The sequence below is a fragment of the Calonectris borealis genome, chromosome 16 (assembly GCF_964195595.1).
Source record: "Calonectris borealis chromosome 16, bCalBor7.hap1.2, whole genome shotgun sequence".
Lineage (NCBI taxonomy): Eukaryota > Metazoa > Chordata > Aves > Procellariiformes > Procellariidae > Calonectris > Calonectris borealis.
In genome coordinates, this window is record NC_134327.1 from 19,310,269 (window position 1) to 19,324,577 (window position 14,309).

The following is a 14,309-nucleotide window of genomic DNA, read 5'->3' on the forward strand; positions in this document are numbered from 1 at the left end:
GGAGAAGGCCAGGTGCCCTCTTTGCGGGACGCGGCTGCAGAGGAGGCTGGTGCTTGCGTGGGAAAAGCCTCTGAGTGCCTCCCCGAGGGCAAGCGTGCATGTGTGGACTGGGCACAAGCACCGCCAGCATGTGGGAAAACCTGCCTGCAGCGTGCCCGTCCTGCTGGGGAGGCAGGGCTCCGTGCTTCGTGTGCAGGTGCCCCCAGCCGCTCTTTGGAAATTTGGCTGTGCGCACGTAAAAGCCAATTAAATTCCTGCACTGCCACAACACCGCTAGCACAGGTCCTAGGTTGTCTGCTTAACCACGGCAACAAGGAGAGGGTTAACAAGCACATTGAGATGGTCGGGGAGCAGGCGGTGGGCAGGGTCCTCGCCCCGCTGCTGCCTACCCAGCTCCTCGTCACCACAACCCCCTGGGTCACCTCTCTGCTGTGTCCTGCCGCCGAGTGCCAGCGAGCCCCAGCACCCGAGTCCCAACACCACGGCTCACCCGAGCCTGGCTGCCAGGTTGGGCGGCTGACCCAGCTCAAGATGTCTCCAGCCGCGGATAAAACCCCCGGCCGCGGGGCAGTTATCCTCCCCCCGGCCAGACCAGCCGGGCCTGTGGCCCTGCAGGAGCGGTGACATCAGGTCCTTCTCTTTCAGGCCTGACGCTTTCCAGCCTCCATCTCCAACGCCATGGCATGTGGCAAACCGAAGGCAAAGGCGATTCCTCCTCACCAAGAGCTCATTTCCAAGCTGGCTTACAAAAGCCCCATAAAATAGCATCATCCGCCACTGCTGCGGGGTCGCTGCTGTACAAGGTGCTTTGCAAACTAATAGGAGACAGATGGTTTCCCCCAGGAAAATGCTACAGAGCGAGTGAAAATGCACCACAAATATACCTTGACACAGCAGGGCTAAAATGGGATCCGGGGGCTTCAAAGAGACATTTAAAGGGAGAAAAGAGATTTACTGCCTTCTCTTGCTTCTTTATTATGAATAAAGAGAAACTCTGATTGTTTTTAATGAGTTCTCTGCTTCTTTTTCTATTTGGCATATTACAAATTCACATATTTGTCTATTTGGAAGATTCATAGTAATTGCAGAACAGCTTTCCCGATGACATTGTTTCAGCAAAGGGAAGAAAGTTGTGCAACTGGAGAAGAAAGCAATCTGTCACCAAATAGCTTAAATTCTTTGTCTGGCCTCATTAATACCTAGTTAGCTTTGATGCCTAACTAACCTCACAGATAGAGGCAGCCTTTGAGGAGGACTCCACAACCTCACACTGAAGTGTTAGAACACACAATAAATGCCAGAAAGATCTCCAAAAAAAGCAGGGAAAACGAAAACCAAACTCGACATTCTTGCAATTTCTAAGCCTTTCTTTTTTTCTTTCTTTCTTTTTTTTTTTTTTTAAAGTTTTACCCTCTAAGGAAGCAGAAAGCAATGCAATTTCCAGTTCTTTTAAATATCCTTAGCAGGTCACCTCTAACGCTGGGAGGGTTCACTGTGATCTGCTTCCAAGGCTGTTGCATCAGAGCTTAGAAACCCAGGATAAATTACTCCCTGCTCGAGCAGGGACTGCAGTTTGAGACCTGTGCTCGGCACGAGGGGCCCCGCGGGCGCCGCAACAGCAGCATCGGGGAAGGAGGGAGCACTGCATCCCTCCGGCAGCAAACGGGGCTGCTCCGGAGGGTGGCTGCTGCTGGGGCAGCCCCGTCCCCTCAACACCATTCACCCCGGGCACGGCGCCAGCGGGGAGGCCCTGCGGCTCCCAGTGTCCCCATGCCGGCTGCAGCCGTCCTGCCACGGTTCTCAGCTCTGGTTTATCCAACGGAGATGCGTCGGGCAGCAAGGGGCCGCGGGATGCATCCTCCGGCAGCTCCTATAAGGAGCGCAGGGTGGGAAGGAAAGGGGAGAGGAGAGGAGCAGCCAGTGGCGGGGGCTGCTGGAGGTCGTGCGCTCACGTGCCCCAGCCCAGCAGACACGCACGTCTGCGTCCCACATGAGCCCCGAAAGACGCCCATGGCTCAGCCCCCCACGGAAGGAGCCGCCCGGGGCTCCCCGCTGGGCAGGGGCAGGGGGGATGTTTTGGCTTGATACCCTGGGGGAGCCTCTGCAGCAATGGAGGGATCTGAAGGGGTGTTGTCGCACAGGATGTTGCTTGGACAGGGACAGAGAGTGGCAGCAGTGGGGACAGGGGACAGGAAGGGGACTGGAGAGGCAGGAGCTCCTTTCCCCCAGCGCTGGCCTGCAGCTCTTACCATTCAATGCTCAGAGACCTGGGCCGGAAGGCAGACAGCTCGGCCGAGGCATACTCAGCTTTCCTTCTCTTCTCCTGCTTCTGCTTAACCGACAAGCGGTGGGCAAACCTAGAGAGGCTGCTTTCCGACCTGGGGAAGGGGAGAGGAAAGGCGTTAATGTCACTGAAGCACCCCGGCTCCCAGTGGCAGGTCCACGGCACAAAGCCAGGTGATGCTTGGAGCTGAAAGGAGGGGGCTCCCGGAGGGTGAGCGGCACCGGGACGGGGCAGCACCACCCTCGGGGGGAAGAAGCGTAGCAGTAGCAGGTTTAGCATCGCTTTGCAAAGCCAGGGCCAGCACGGGTCCATGGCGTGCTGTTAGCAAAACCGAAGCTGCGAGCATGGCAGGCTGAGTTAGCAGCGGCTCCTGCTCCCCACTGCAGCAAAATCACCTCCTAGGTCTATGCTCCTGCCCAAATGCCAACCGGTGATGGCCAATACTGGAGAAACGCCAGCTGCTTCTGTTTCTTGCAGTGCCTGCCCGAGAGGGGTGGGGAAGGCAGGGAAGCATCGGCGGAGAGAAGCAAAGCGGACCTCTGCCACGGCCACACGCTCCTTCAGAGAAGCCCCAGAGCCCCTGTGGACTCCCGGCTGGGGCTCTCAAACACCGAGACGGCTTTCCTGTTGAGGGCTGACGTTGGAAATCAGCCCACGTCGGAGATGTTTCGGAGGAGGAAACAGAAACACCTGCGAGCAAACGGGCTCAGCCGCAGGACCCGTCTGCGCTGACAAAGCCCCTTCCTGCCAGGCGGGATACTCCAGCATCACTCCCAGTTCCTGGGACCAGGGAGAAGAGCATCCCCAGGCTCTGGGGCCACGCTGCGCACCCCCCTCCACCCTGGCTCTCTCCAGAAGAGAACTCCTGTCCCAAGGCACAACTGCGCGTCTCCGAGTCCGCAGCAAGCAGAGACCCCGGTGCCCGCGGTGCCGAGGGCCGGCACCCCCAGCTTGCAGCCGAACATGGTGCCACAACCCGTCCCTGCTGCCAATTCACTGGGAAGAGAGGTGGGAGCAGGGGAGGAGCAGCCTGGGGAGCTGGGACTCCCCGACTTGGGCACACGACCAGGCTGGTGGCACTGGTGCCATCTGCCAGCCCTGCCACGCACACCGGCACGGCCTCTGCCTCTCCCCCTCCTTTGGCCCTGCGCCCACCGCTCAGCCGGCCCCGGGCTGGGCAGGGAAGGGGACAGGAGCGATTTGACAGAGGTCCCAGGGGATGAGGGACAGTCCTGGGGGGAGACTTTGAACCTACACACATTGCTAAAGCCAATCCTCCTCTGCTCTTGAGTCCTGACCGGGCTTCAACCAAACAAAATACCTCCAAAAAAAGAAAGAAAAGAAGAAGGTATTTCTCAGAAACGAGAGCTCCCCGCCTTTCCTCACAATAATTAAGCCAACCACGACCAGCTAACAGTTTTTTTCCTGATACATTTTAAACACAGACATCTTCAATTCATTAACTCTGGTTATTGATTTATTTTTCAGCTTATGAATTGCTGTTGCTGGGGACGGGGTGGAGACAGCTTTCTGGAGAAGGTTCTTGTCTCTCCAATCACCGCCGGGAAAGAGCCGCTCAGACCTTCCAGGGTCATTCTTTACATTCTTGAGAAGAAATACTACTTTGATGTAAAGGATGAGGTTTGCCTTAAAAGAAACCCAACAAGAAACCCAAACCCCAGCTTTCCCCCGCTTGCAGCCGGAGGAAGAGGCATTCGAAGAGGAGCGATCCAGGCGCCTTGTGAAAGCCCATCGAGCAGAGCCCTGCACTAACGCCATCCCCGCCACCTCGCCTTTGATCCGGTGTCAAAGCTCAGCTGTAATGAACAAGATCCCAATTTAGGGAGGCGTGGGCACTGGCTGCTGGCGTGGACGCCGGGGCGAGCAGGGCTCGGGGCTGACCCAGGGATGGGGCTGGGTGGTGGGAACGGGTGCTGCTGGCTTCCTACAGCACCCCCTCGGCAGCCTTTGACTATTCCTGCTGCGGCAGTCCTAACGCTGCCCAGCTTTCCACCTCCCCAGGAGAGGCTCCTGCTACCCTGCAGGGCTGAGGGCTCCATCCCCAGCTGCCAGGACGCTGGGGATGTTGATCTCCTCAGATTTGGGGACTGCCTGGAGAACGCTGTCCTGTTTGCTATCCTCGCCCCATCCCCACCATGCTCCCTGCACTATTACAGCCACCCCTCCCAAACTGGTCCCCAGCAGGGATGGGGGGCTGGGAAATCCCAAACCATCTGCATGGAAGGCAGCTGCCCCCCATGACAAACAAGTGCCTCCGTCGTGCCGGTACGTGCCTCTTGCGATCAACACCACCGGGACAATTACACACCCAGGACGTTTACCCAGACGCATCCACCAGCCCCAGGCAGGGAAGGAGCAGCCACTGAATAGAGCCAACAGCATCCGCCAAGAAGAGCTGGCAGGGGAAAACAGTGATGTGCCGAAGGCGCTCAACATGAAGGTGCGTTATAAGTCCCTGGGGTAGGGACAGCCCATGCAAGGTGTGCTGGCGGGGCTGGAGAAGCCACCTGGGTGCTTGGGTGTGGTGGCCTCACCCTCACCCCCGCCGGACCCAAAAGCTCCAGCAGAAGCATCATTAATTAGAAAGCCAGGAGCACATTACAGTATCATCTGGCTATTTATACAGTGCTGCTTTACATAAACTGTACTGCAGAAGAGGGGATGAATCATACCTGCTCTGCCGCGGCTGCACGCAGGCAAACGCAGCCCGACGCCGGCAGCCTGTTCTGCCCCACTCCCCTCGCCCCACCGAGGCCCTGCTTGTGGGTCTGCTTCCCTGAGCTCCTCTTGCTGGGGCTGCTCCGGTCCCCCGGGGTTGGGATGCTCCCGGGGTTGGGATGCTCCTGCAGCCGCGCCGGGCATTGTGCCGGGGGTCTGTGCTCTGCGGGTGGCAGCGGCGGTGAGCCTCTAACACGGGGAGCGGGGTGCTGCTGGGACGACGCTTTTACTTCCCAAGCGCTTTCCAAACACTAATAGATGTCCCTGTCTCTTGAGAAAGATCAACGTTAGGGATCTTAAGGTAGAGTTAGGGAAACTGAGGCACGGAGAGGCTGTGCGAGTAAGGCAGGTTCCCTATGGCTGTCCGCATCCGTCCTCTTGGGCACTTCACTGATGGGCAAGATTTTGGTGCCTTCTCCCATCAGTACCAGCACGCTCGGCACCGCAAGTGCCAGTCTGGGGAACAGGCAGCTCCAGAGAACCACTGCCGCCTTGAGCCAGCTTCATCCTAGCCACGGGACAGGGACAAGGCCAGCACCGCTCCCCCAGCCCGCTGCGTGGGAGTGCTTATGGTCCAGCCCAGGCAGGAATTGGGGTGACCTGCCCACCCCACCACAAGAAGCAGCATCTCTGCAGCAGCATCGGTGCTGCTGGGGCTTGGCAGACCCAGCCTGCCGCTCCGGCACCTGCCAAGGCTCCCCAGCGGTCCCCGCACGTCGCCGAGGAGCCGAGGGGACACGCGGGGAAAACCATCAATTGAAACATCAACCGCAGCGCTGGGAAGAATTGTCTCCTGACAACCAGAGAAGGTTGTTCAGCTACTGTGCTGTATCATAAATCACACCTCTATGACTTGCCATCTGTCAGCCAGATTACACATGTTCAGAGTCCCATGTCAGCGTTTAAGTCAGAACACAGCATCTTTTCCCCAGAAATAATTATCGGCCCTGGAGACTCTTGCAGCAATACCCATCCTCAGCCCTTCTCTCCAAGCCTCCCGGCAGAGCAGAGCTGGCAGCACCGGGGAAGCAGGAACGCCGCTGCTGGCGGGGCGCGGGGATGCAAAGCCCGCACGCGACACCTCCCCCATAAAACCACCGCTTCGCGTGCACGCGGGGGTGGCAGGACCTGGCGCGGCAAACACCCACCCTGGCATCAGCCCCAGCACCCACCCCTCGCCGCAGGTGCGGAGCAGGCAGGGGCAGCCAGAAGCAGATGCTGCTGCTGAAGGGAGATGGGGACAGTGCTGTCCCCAGCCTGGTGCGTGCTGGTGGCCACCCGGGGTGTTCAACCAGGATGAGCGGAGGGTGTCCAGAGCAGCACTCGGACCTTTGCTGCCAGCACAGCCCAGCCTGGCCAAGGGGGAAGGCTCTGGCTCAGCGCAGGGCACAGCTCCCACGCCAGCTGCGCTGCCCAGATGTGCCGTGTAACACCAGCCCGATGCCCATCCCTTCACCAGGCATGTTTTCTGGTGACCCCCAGCACGGGTGACTGCCGAAGCCCCCGCTCGCTGAGGCAGTGGGAAGGCAGGTAGAGCAGAGACACGGCGGGCTGGCAGCCCGGCCCCATCCTGCCTGTGGCTAAGCCAGCGCGCTGAGCCACCACAGGACGCAGCATCCCAGCACAAAAATCCACTCAGCTGCCCTTTCGGATGAGGACAAGGGGCTGAAGCGCCGCCCTCCACCCCCTCGCTGGCCGGGCAGGCGGATGAGCAATGACACTTCCCAAAGCTAACTTAGTACAGAAACACACAGGGACTCGATTCCTCCCTCTGGCTTCACCAGCCGACACAAATCCTGCCGGGGGTTTGCAGTGCCTCACCGCTGCATCCCCCATGCCACGCCACAACTGGAAAGCAATGACAAGCAAAATCCCCGTCCCCTCTGCTCCGCGGCCCTCCCTCTCCCCCGCGGGGGCCCTCAGAGGGACATCACGGGCTGCCTCTGCAAAAAGCAGTGCATTTCAGCGGTTTGCAGCCGTCAGAGTGAGTGTGTGCCTGCAGAAGCCCGGGTGCTCGTGCGGCGCCTCACCAGCCGCTGGCACTGCAAGACCCGGCCATGCCGTGGCCGGAGCTGCAGGGCGGACCGAGGTCCGTGCAGACACCCTGCCACGGGTGCGGGATGACCAAGGTCATGAGGCAGCGCTGGCGTGGGTACCGGCACGGGACTGGCAGCGCCGGCAACACTCCTGCTCCACCAACACACCCAGCCAAAGCCCCCACCACCGCACGGGCACGAGCCACCCATCCCGCAGAGATGGAGATATCTTAGCCCAGGCAAGAATAACTCCCACTTGTTGAATCCCTAGCCTGAGACGCAGGAGCCAGCACGTGCTTGTACGTGGTTCTGAACCAACCAGCTCCTGGCAGGCAGCTGCCAGCCTCCCGAATTAGCACAGGCAAGCAAAAGTCCCGGGACAAGCCGTGCGGTGGCTGTGGGCAGCCCAGGCACTTGGCAGCAGGCAAACAACCAGCGTCTTCAGCTCGTCCTCTCTTTGGGAATGGTCATTGCAAAACCCAACTTTCGAGTTGGGCTTATCCCCACGGGCATCCCGGCTGCAGCCTGGCCTTGGGAAGCCGGATGCTGCCTCGGGGCGAGCGCGGCTGTGAGCTAGCACAGCTCTCTGCGCTCCCTGCAGCTGCGGGGTTTGGCTCCTGTAAGCGTTTTATTTGCACAGATGCAGTTAGAATAAAATAGAGGAAAAATAATCGAAGCTGGAAAGGTGCCTCCTGAGCAGGCAGCAGCCTTTCCGGAGAGAGAGGCTTCAGAAAGGGAACATGCACGGCCGCGCACACGCAGCCAGCCTCCGGACAAGCATCGATCGCGAAGACCGCTCCGGCAAACCCTGCTCACCGGCCTGCTGCAGCGGCACGCTTCAGGCACGGCGCCCACTGACCGCGATTCCGTGTGCCTGCAGCAGCAGCCGGGGACAGGACCCCTGGTGAGCCGGGCACAGCTCGGTGTGCTGTGCTGTGCCGTGCTGTGCCGTGCCATGCTGGGGAAAGATGCCCGAGAGCCGCGCGAGCGATGCTCACTCACCTGCACAGCCTCTGCTCCCTTCCCTCTGGGCTCTGCCGATTGCCCGCTGCTGGCGGAGCAGCTCATCCGAGAGTGGCTCTTTGGGAGAGTCCCCGTCCCCTCGACGCACGCAACCACAGGCACGCTCCCATCCCGGCCGGGATCCCCTGCTCCCACCCACGCCGCCCGACCTCCTCATCCACCACCTCCGCTTCCCTCACCCATCACCTCAGGTTTCTCGCTCGCTCTGTGCTTGGCTCTTTTTTTTCTTTTCTTTTTTTTTTTTCCTCCCAATCTTGTTTCTATAGAAACGAGATTAGCAGAGGGGGAAATAAAACAGCCCCATGTGACTCAGATTCCGACACTGAAGAATCTCCTCGTTGCGCTCGCCGGGGCTTTACATAACCACGAGTCTGCGCGGGCTCGGATGGGGGGACTGGGCTCGGATGGGGGGACCGGGCTTGGCCAAGGGAGACCACGCTCGGATGAGGGGTACTGGGCTTGGCCAAGGTGGACCACGCTCGGATGAGGGGTACTGGGCTTGGCCAAGGTGGACCAGGCTCGGAAGGGGGGACCGGGCTCAGATGAGAGGGACCAGGCTCGGATGAGGGGCACCAGGCTGGGTGGTGACGGCACCGCCAGGCAGAAGGCAGCACTGCCTCGGGCTACCTCCACTGGCTTTGGGCTTTCTGTGGCACTCCTGATGCAACAATGTGCCACCAAACCCCACTGGCATCCCCAGAGGGTGCCGTGAGACCCTGCCACCCCGCACGGCCCTGCTTCGCTGCCCGTCCCTATTGAGAAGGGGAAAAAGCAGAGGTTATGATGCTGAAAACTGCCCCGACTCCCACCAAAACTTCTGGGGTCCCCAGGTGAGCTTCAGAGGAGGAAGCCCCCAGAGCTCCTCCCCCCCTGCCAGGCTGTCCTGTCCCTGCCCTCACCACTCAGGAAAGTGGTTTTGGCCACTGGTCTCCGATCTCCGTGGGCTCGTGGGTGATAACACAGGGCATCTGGTGAGCTGCAGACAGCCACATACTCCACTCTCCTTACATTCCTCCTCCTCAACCTCCTAAATCCATGAGCAATGAACTCTTCCACCACTGTTTTGGGTCATCGCGTGACAGGCAGAGGACACTGCCCACAGGGACTTCCCAAGTCCAAATGGATGCTGCACACCTTCTCTCCAGGCGAGTGGTGGGTGGGAAGCGCTGGGGACCCCCTGACCGAAACCTGCCCCCGATGTGTTCCCTTAGCTCGAGGACAGACGCTGACTGCACGTGGCCATCGCTGCCTGGCAAGGTTGCTCACCCAGCACTTCTGCTGATGAACTCCCACGCCTGTACAGGACACTGCCCTTCTGCTGCACCTCTGGGGGCTCAACCCCCACTCCCCAGGTGCTGCCCAGGGCTGGAAATGGGAAGCTTGGGTGATCTCCTGCCAGAACACAACAGTTCAACCAGCAGGGAGGTGCCTTGCCCAAGGCAGCGGCACAGGAACTCGGTTGGGCTTGCGGTCCCTGCGGCAGGGCAGCAGAGAGCATCTCAGGAGGTTTGGTTCCTCACCCGAAGGGCTGGGCATTGGCTCCGCACAGGGAGAGGAACTCATCGACAGTTTATCCAAGTCCCTGGGTTTCCTTCGGGACTTCAGCGTCCCACTTCTCCAGCTGACTCAACCATGATTAGTTTGTTAGATCCGATGCTGTTACAGCCCAACGTCTGCCTGCGGGCTATCACATTAGGAAATCTCTCCTCCCCGGAGCACGGTGGTGTTGAACAGCACATCAGTGGAACAGGCACTCATTTACCTCCGTGACGAGCTCAGGACAGATTAGACAGCGTGACAGAGCAGCTGCGGGCAGCCACAGTTTGAGCAAGTGATGAATTTGGGCGTATCCACCCAACCAAGCTTTTCCATGTCTTATCACACCAGGCTTGTGAGCTGCGTGATGTGCCGAGGTTGGGTGACACTGCAGAGAAGAAGCCAAAGGCTTTTGCACTGCTAAGGGGATCAGCTCTGCGAGTGCGCTGGCTCACCCACCTGCCGAGGCTGAGTCTTTACAAGCTAAACCAGCCAGTCTGGTGGGACCGAGCAAAGCTGCTGATGCCTGTTTTGACCCAACGAGGGGGTTGCTGCAAGGGGAGGACAGCTGGCCAGTATGCTGAGGCTTCCTGAGGCCAGAGAGAGGGACAGTGGGGATGCCGCAGATGGAGGAAGAGTGGCAGGGGTTGCATGAGATGGTAAAGAAAGAAGTTAGACATCTTGACAAGAGGGAACAGGGAAAGATGTCTGATAGCCCTGGGACACGATGCTGAAGCTCTAGACAAGTTCATCCTGAGACTCTGAACGGTTCAGAGAACCTGAACCATTCCTCCTCGTGCCACGGCACACATCGACATGAGCTGCCTCTTGTTTGGTGAGTACCCTAAAGCCATAAAGGAGAGACAGGAAGAGCTGCAAACCCCCGATAACCACAACCCGCGGCAGCCCCGTGGCGCTGGCACAGCATGCCCGGCCAGCAGTGGTGACCGGGGGCTCAGGGAAGGGGCACTGCAGCAGCAAAACTCTCGGTGGTCGCCGACATTTGCCACCTATTGGGGGGCATAAGCAGCACTTAAAGATTGTCAACGAGCGCTGCTTTGCCAGGCCTGGCTCCTCACAAGCCTGGCAGATGCAGGCACCTAGGCTGATGCTGGGCTGGCTTCCCTGGGAAGGACCAAGCTGGACTCTGCAGGACCTAACTCTGCAGCAAGGAGCCAGGCAGAGCAGACAGGATCCTCTATTTAAAGTATGATAACGGGGTCACAAAAAACTTCCGCCAGCAAAACCGCTTTGATACGTACAGCTAATTATAGTTGGCATTATCAGGCTGCATTACAATTAGCAAGTTGGTGGCTAGTCTCTATTTCGGATCTGCAACACAAGGCGGGTAGGTATACCCATGGATGAAAGGAGAAAGGAAGCAGGGGGGAAGGACGGAGATATCTCACGGGTGCGTTTAAATAAGCAGCGCAGCTGTTTCCGAGTGCTGTGGAAAAGCAGGTTTTATTTGGAGGGTGTTTATAAAGAAAGCCAAGGAAAGAAACACAACACATCCCTTCAGCGCAGCCTCCGTCAGCAATCTGGGCAGCCTCGTCACCCTGCTGCCCACTCGCTCCCACCCTGACGGCGAGGTCTGCCAGCACCCTTCAGGTGTGCTCCGAGGTCCCACCAGACCTCCCGGGTCCTGCGCCTCTGAGCAGAACCCCAGGCTGACTTTTCTGAGCTATTTAGAGGCCAGATTAAAGCAGCATCCAGGAAGAAGCCCAACCACACGTCCCACTTGCATTTCCCAAAGCCTGTTCCTGTTGGCCTGCCCAGCATTCAGTACTAGGCCAGTTGCTTCATGATGGCAGAGGCAAATGAAAGCAGCAACAATCCCTGGAAATGGATGGCTTTTTTAGAACTTCTTTCTTGTTTTCTTTGAAAACCAGAGTTTTGTCAAACTTACAGCATTTGCTGCAAAGAACTTGATGCTAATCCAAGCAGAAGGAACCATCTGATGAATCCCAAATTAAAATGTTCCTTTGTTTTGGCTTTCAAACATTGTATTTTAATAGCAATGTACACTCTGAACGGAAGGTAAATTTGCATGTCCTTCCCCTAAAAATTCTCTGCCAAAACAATGATTTTATTCATTTGCATTTTGACAATAACAACTGTCCCCCCTCTGACCAACAGCTGTCCGTGCAGGAACAGAGATGATGGGCACATGTGCCCACAGCGTGGTGAGTCACGCTGCGCCCTGCAGCCCCCCAGCATGCCTGCGCTGCTGTGGGGGCCGGGACCTGCACCGGTATCATCTCCCTCCCTGGGCATCATCACCCATGGAACCCTATTGGGAACCCATCCCCACGTGGGTACAAGCCAGGAAGCATCCCATGGCGAGCACAGCAAGGAAGGCAGTGGGACATGCTGCCAAGAGACCCCATGCCCACCGATATGAACGTGGCCCATGAATGGGGCTGCGGGACTTCGGAAGAGGTGGGATCCTGGAGACGACATAAGATGATCTGGAAGCTTCCTCTCTCTCCAGACTCTAAGCAATATTTCGGCTGGGATCTCCATGCCTGCCGGTTTGTCACATTAAGATCCTGTTATCTCCATTTGGTGCTGTAAAACAGCTTAAAAGAAGAGGAGGACTTGGGGGTACTGCTGGATGGAAAGCTGGACATGAGCCAGCAATGCGCGCTTGCAGCCCAGGAAGCCAACTGTACCCTGGGCTGCATCAGAGGAAGCGTGGCCAGCACGTGGTCAGGGGAGGTGATTCTGCCCCTCCTGGAGTACTGCGTCCAGCTCTGGAGTCCTCAGTATAGAAAAGACATGGACCTGTTGGAGCGAGTCATCAGGGGGCTGGGATGCCTCTCCTATGAGGACCCGCTGAGAGAGTTGGGGTTGTTCGGCCTGGAGAAGAGAAGGCTCTGGGGACACCTTATTGTAGCCTTTCAGTACTTAAAGGGGGCCTGTAAGAAAGATGGGGACAGACTTTTCAGAGGGCCTGTAGCGATAGGACAAGCGGGAATGGTTTTAAGCTAAAAGAGGGGAGATTTAGACTAGATACAAGGAAGGATTTTTTTACGATGAGGGTGTTGAAACACTGGAACAGGTTGCCCAGAGACAATCATAGAATCATAGAATCACTTAGGTTGGAAAAGACCTTTAAGATCGAGTCCAACCGTTACCCTAACACTGCCAAGTCCACCACTAAACCATGTCCCTAAGCATCACATCTCCCTGTCTTTTAAATGCCTCCAGGCATGGTGACTCCACCACTTCCCTGGGCAGCCTGTTCCAGTGCTTGACAATGCTTTCGGTGAAGAAATTTTTCCTGATATCCAATCTAAACCTCCCCTGGTGCAACTTGAGGCCATTTCCTCTCGTTCTATCGCTGTTACTTCGGAGAAGAGACCAACCCCCACCTCGCCACAACCTCCTTTCAGGTGGTTGTAGAGCGCGATGAGGTCTCCCCTCAGCCTCCTCTTCTCCAGACTAAACAACCTCAGTTCCCTCAGCCGCTCCTCATAGGACTTGTTCTCCAGGCCCTTCACCAGTTTCGTTGCCCTCCTCTGGACACGCTCCAGCACCTCCATGTCCTTCTTGTAGTGAGGGGCCCAAAACTGAACACAGGATTCGAGGTGCGGCCTCACCAGTGCCGAGTACAGGGGCACGATCACCTCCCTGCTCCTGCTGGCCACACTAGTTCTGATACAGGCCAGGATGCCGTTGGCCTTCTTGGCCACCTGGGCACACTGCTGGCTCATGTTCAGCTGCCTGTTGACCAGCACCCCCAGGTTCTTTCCCTCCGGGCAGCTTTCCAGCCACTCTTCCCCAAGCCTGCAGCGTTGCCTGGGGTTGTTGTGGCCGAAGTGCAGGACCCGGCACTTGGCCTTGTTGAACCTCATACATTGGCCTCGGCCCATGGATCCAGCCTGTCCAGGTCCCTCTGCAGAGCCTTCCTACCCTCGAGCAGATCAACACTCCCGCCCAGCTTGGTGTCACTGCAGACTGACCGAGGGAGCACTCGATCCCCTCGTCCAGATCGTTGATAAAGATATTGAACAGGACCGGCCCCAAAACTGAGCCCTGGGGAACACCGCTCGTGACCGGCCGCCAACTGGATTTAACTCCGTTCACCACAACTCGCTGGGCCCGGCCGTCCAGCCCGTTTTTTACCCAGCGAAGAGTACACCCATCCAAGCCATGAGCTGTTTCTCCAGGAGAATGCTGTGAGAAACGGTGTCAAAGGCTTTACTAAAACCTAGGTAGACCACATCCACAGCCTTTCCCTCATCCACTAAGCAGGTCACCTTGACATAGAAGGAGATCAGATTAGTCAGGCAGAACCTGCCTTTCATAAACCCGTGCTGGCTGGGCCTGATCACCTGGTTGTCCTGTAAGTGCCGTGTGATGGCATTCAAGATGATCGGCTCCATAACCTTCCCTGGCACTGAGGTCAGGCTGACAGGCCTGTAGTTCCCCGGATCCTCCTTCTGGCCCTTCTTCTAGATGGGTGTCACATTTGCTAACCTCCAGTCAACTGAGATCTCCCTGGTTAGCCAGAACTGCTGATAAATGATGGAAAGTAGCTTGGTGAGCACCTTCCGCCAGAGAGGTGGTCAATGCCCCATCCCTGGAAACATTCAAGGTCAGGTTGGACAGGGCTCTGAGCAACTTGATCTAGTGGAAGATGTCCCTGCTCATTGCAGGGGGTTGGACTAGATGACCTTTAAAGG

General features: G+C 57.8%; 1 protein-coding gene across 1 annotated transcript in view; it reads right to left on the reverse strand.

The window, feature by feature from the left end:
• Positions 1-14,309, reverse strand: part of LOC142089018 (ankyrin repeat and fibronectin type-III domain-containing protein 1-like) — a 202,575-nt gene that overhangs the window by 39,185 nt on the left and 149,081 nt on the right. The window contains exon 5 of the mRNA XM_075164898.1: positions 2,250-2,378. Within this exon, the coding sequence (XP_075020999.1) occupies positions 2,250-2,378 (129 nt within the window). The remainder of the gene's footprint in view (positions 1-2,249; positions 2,379-14,309) is intronic.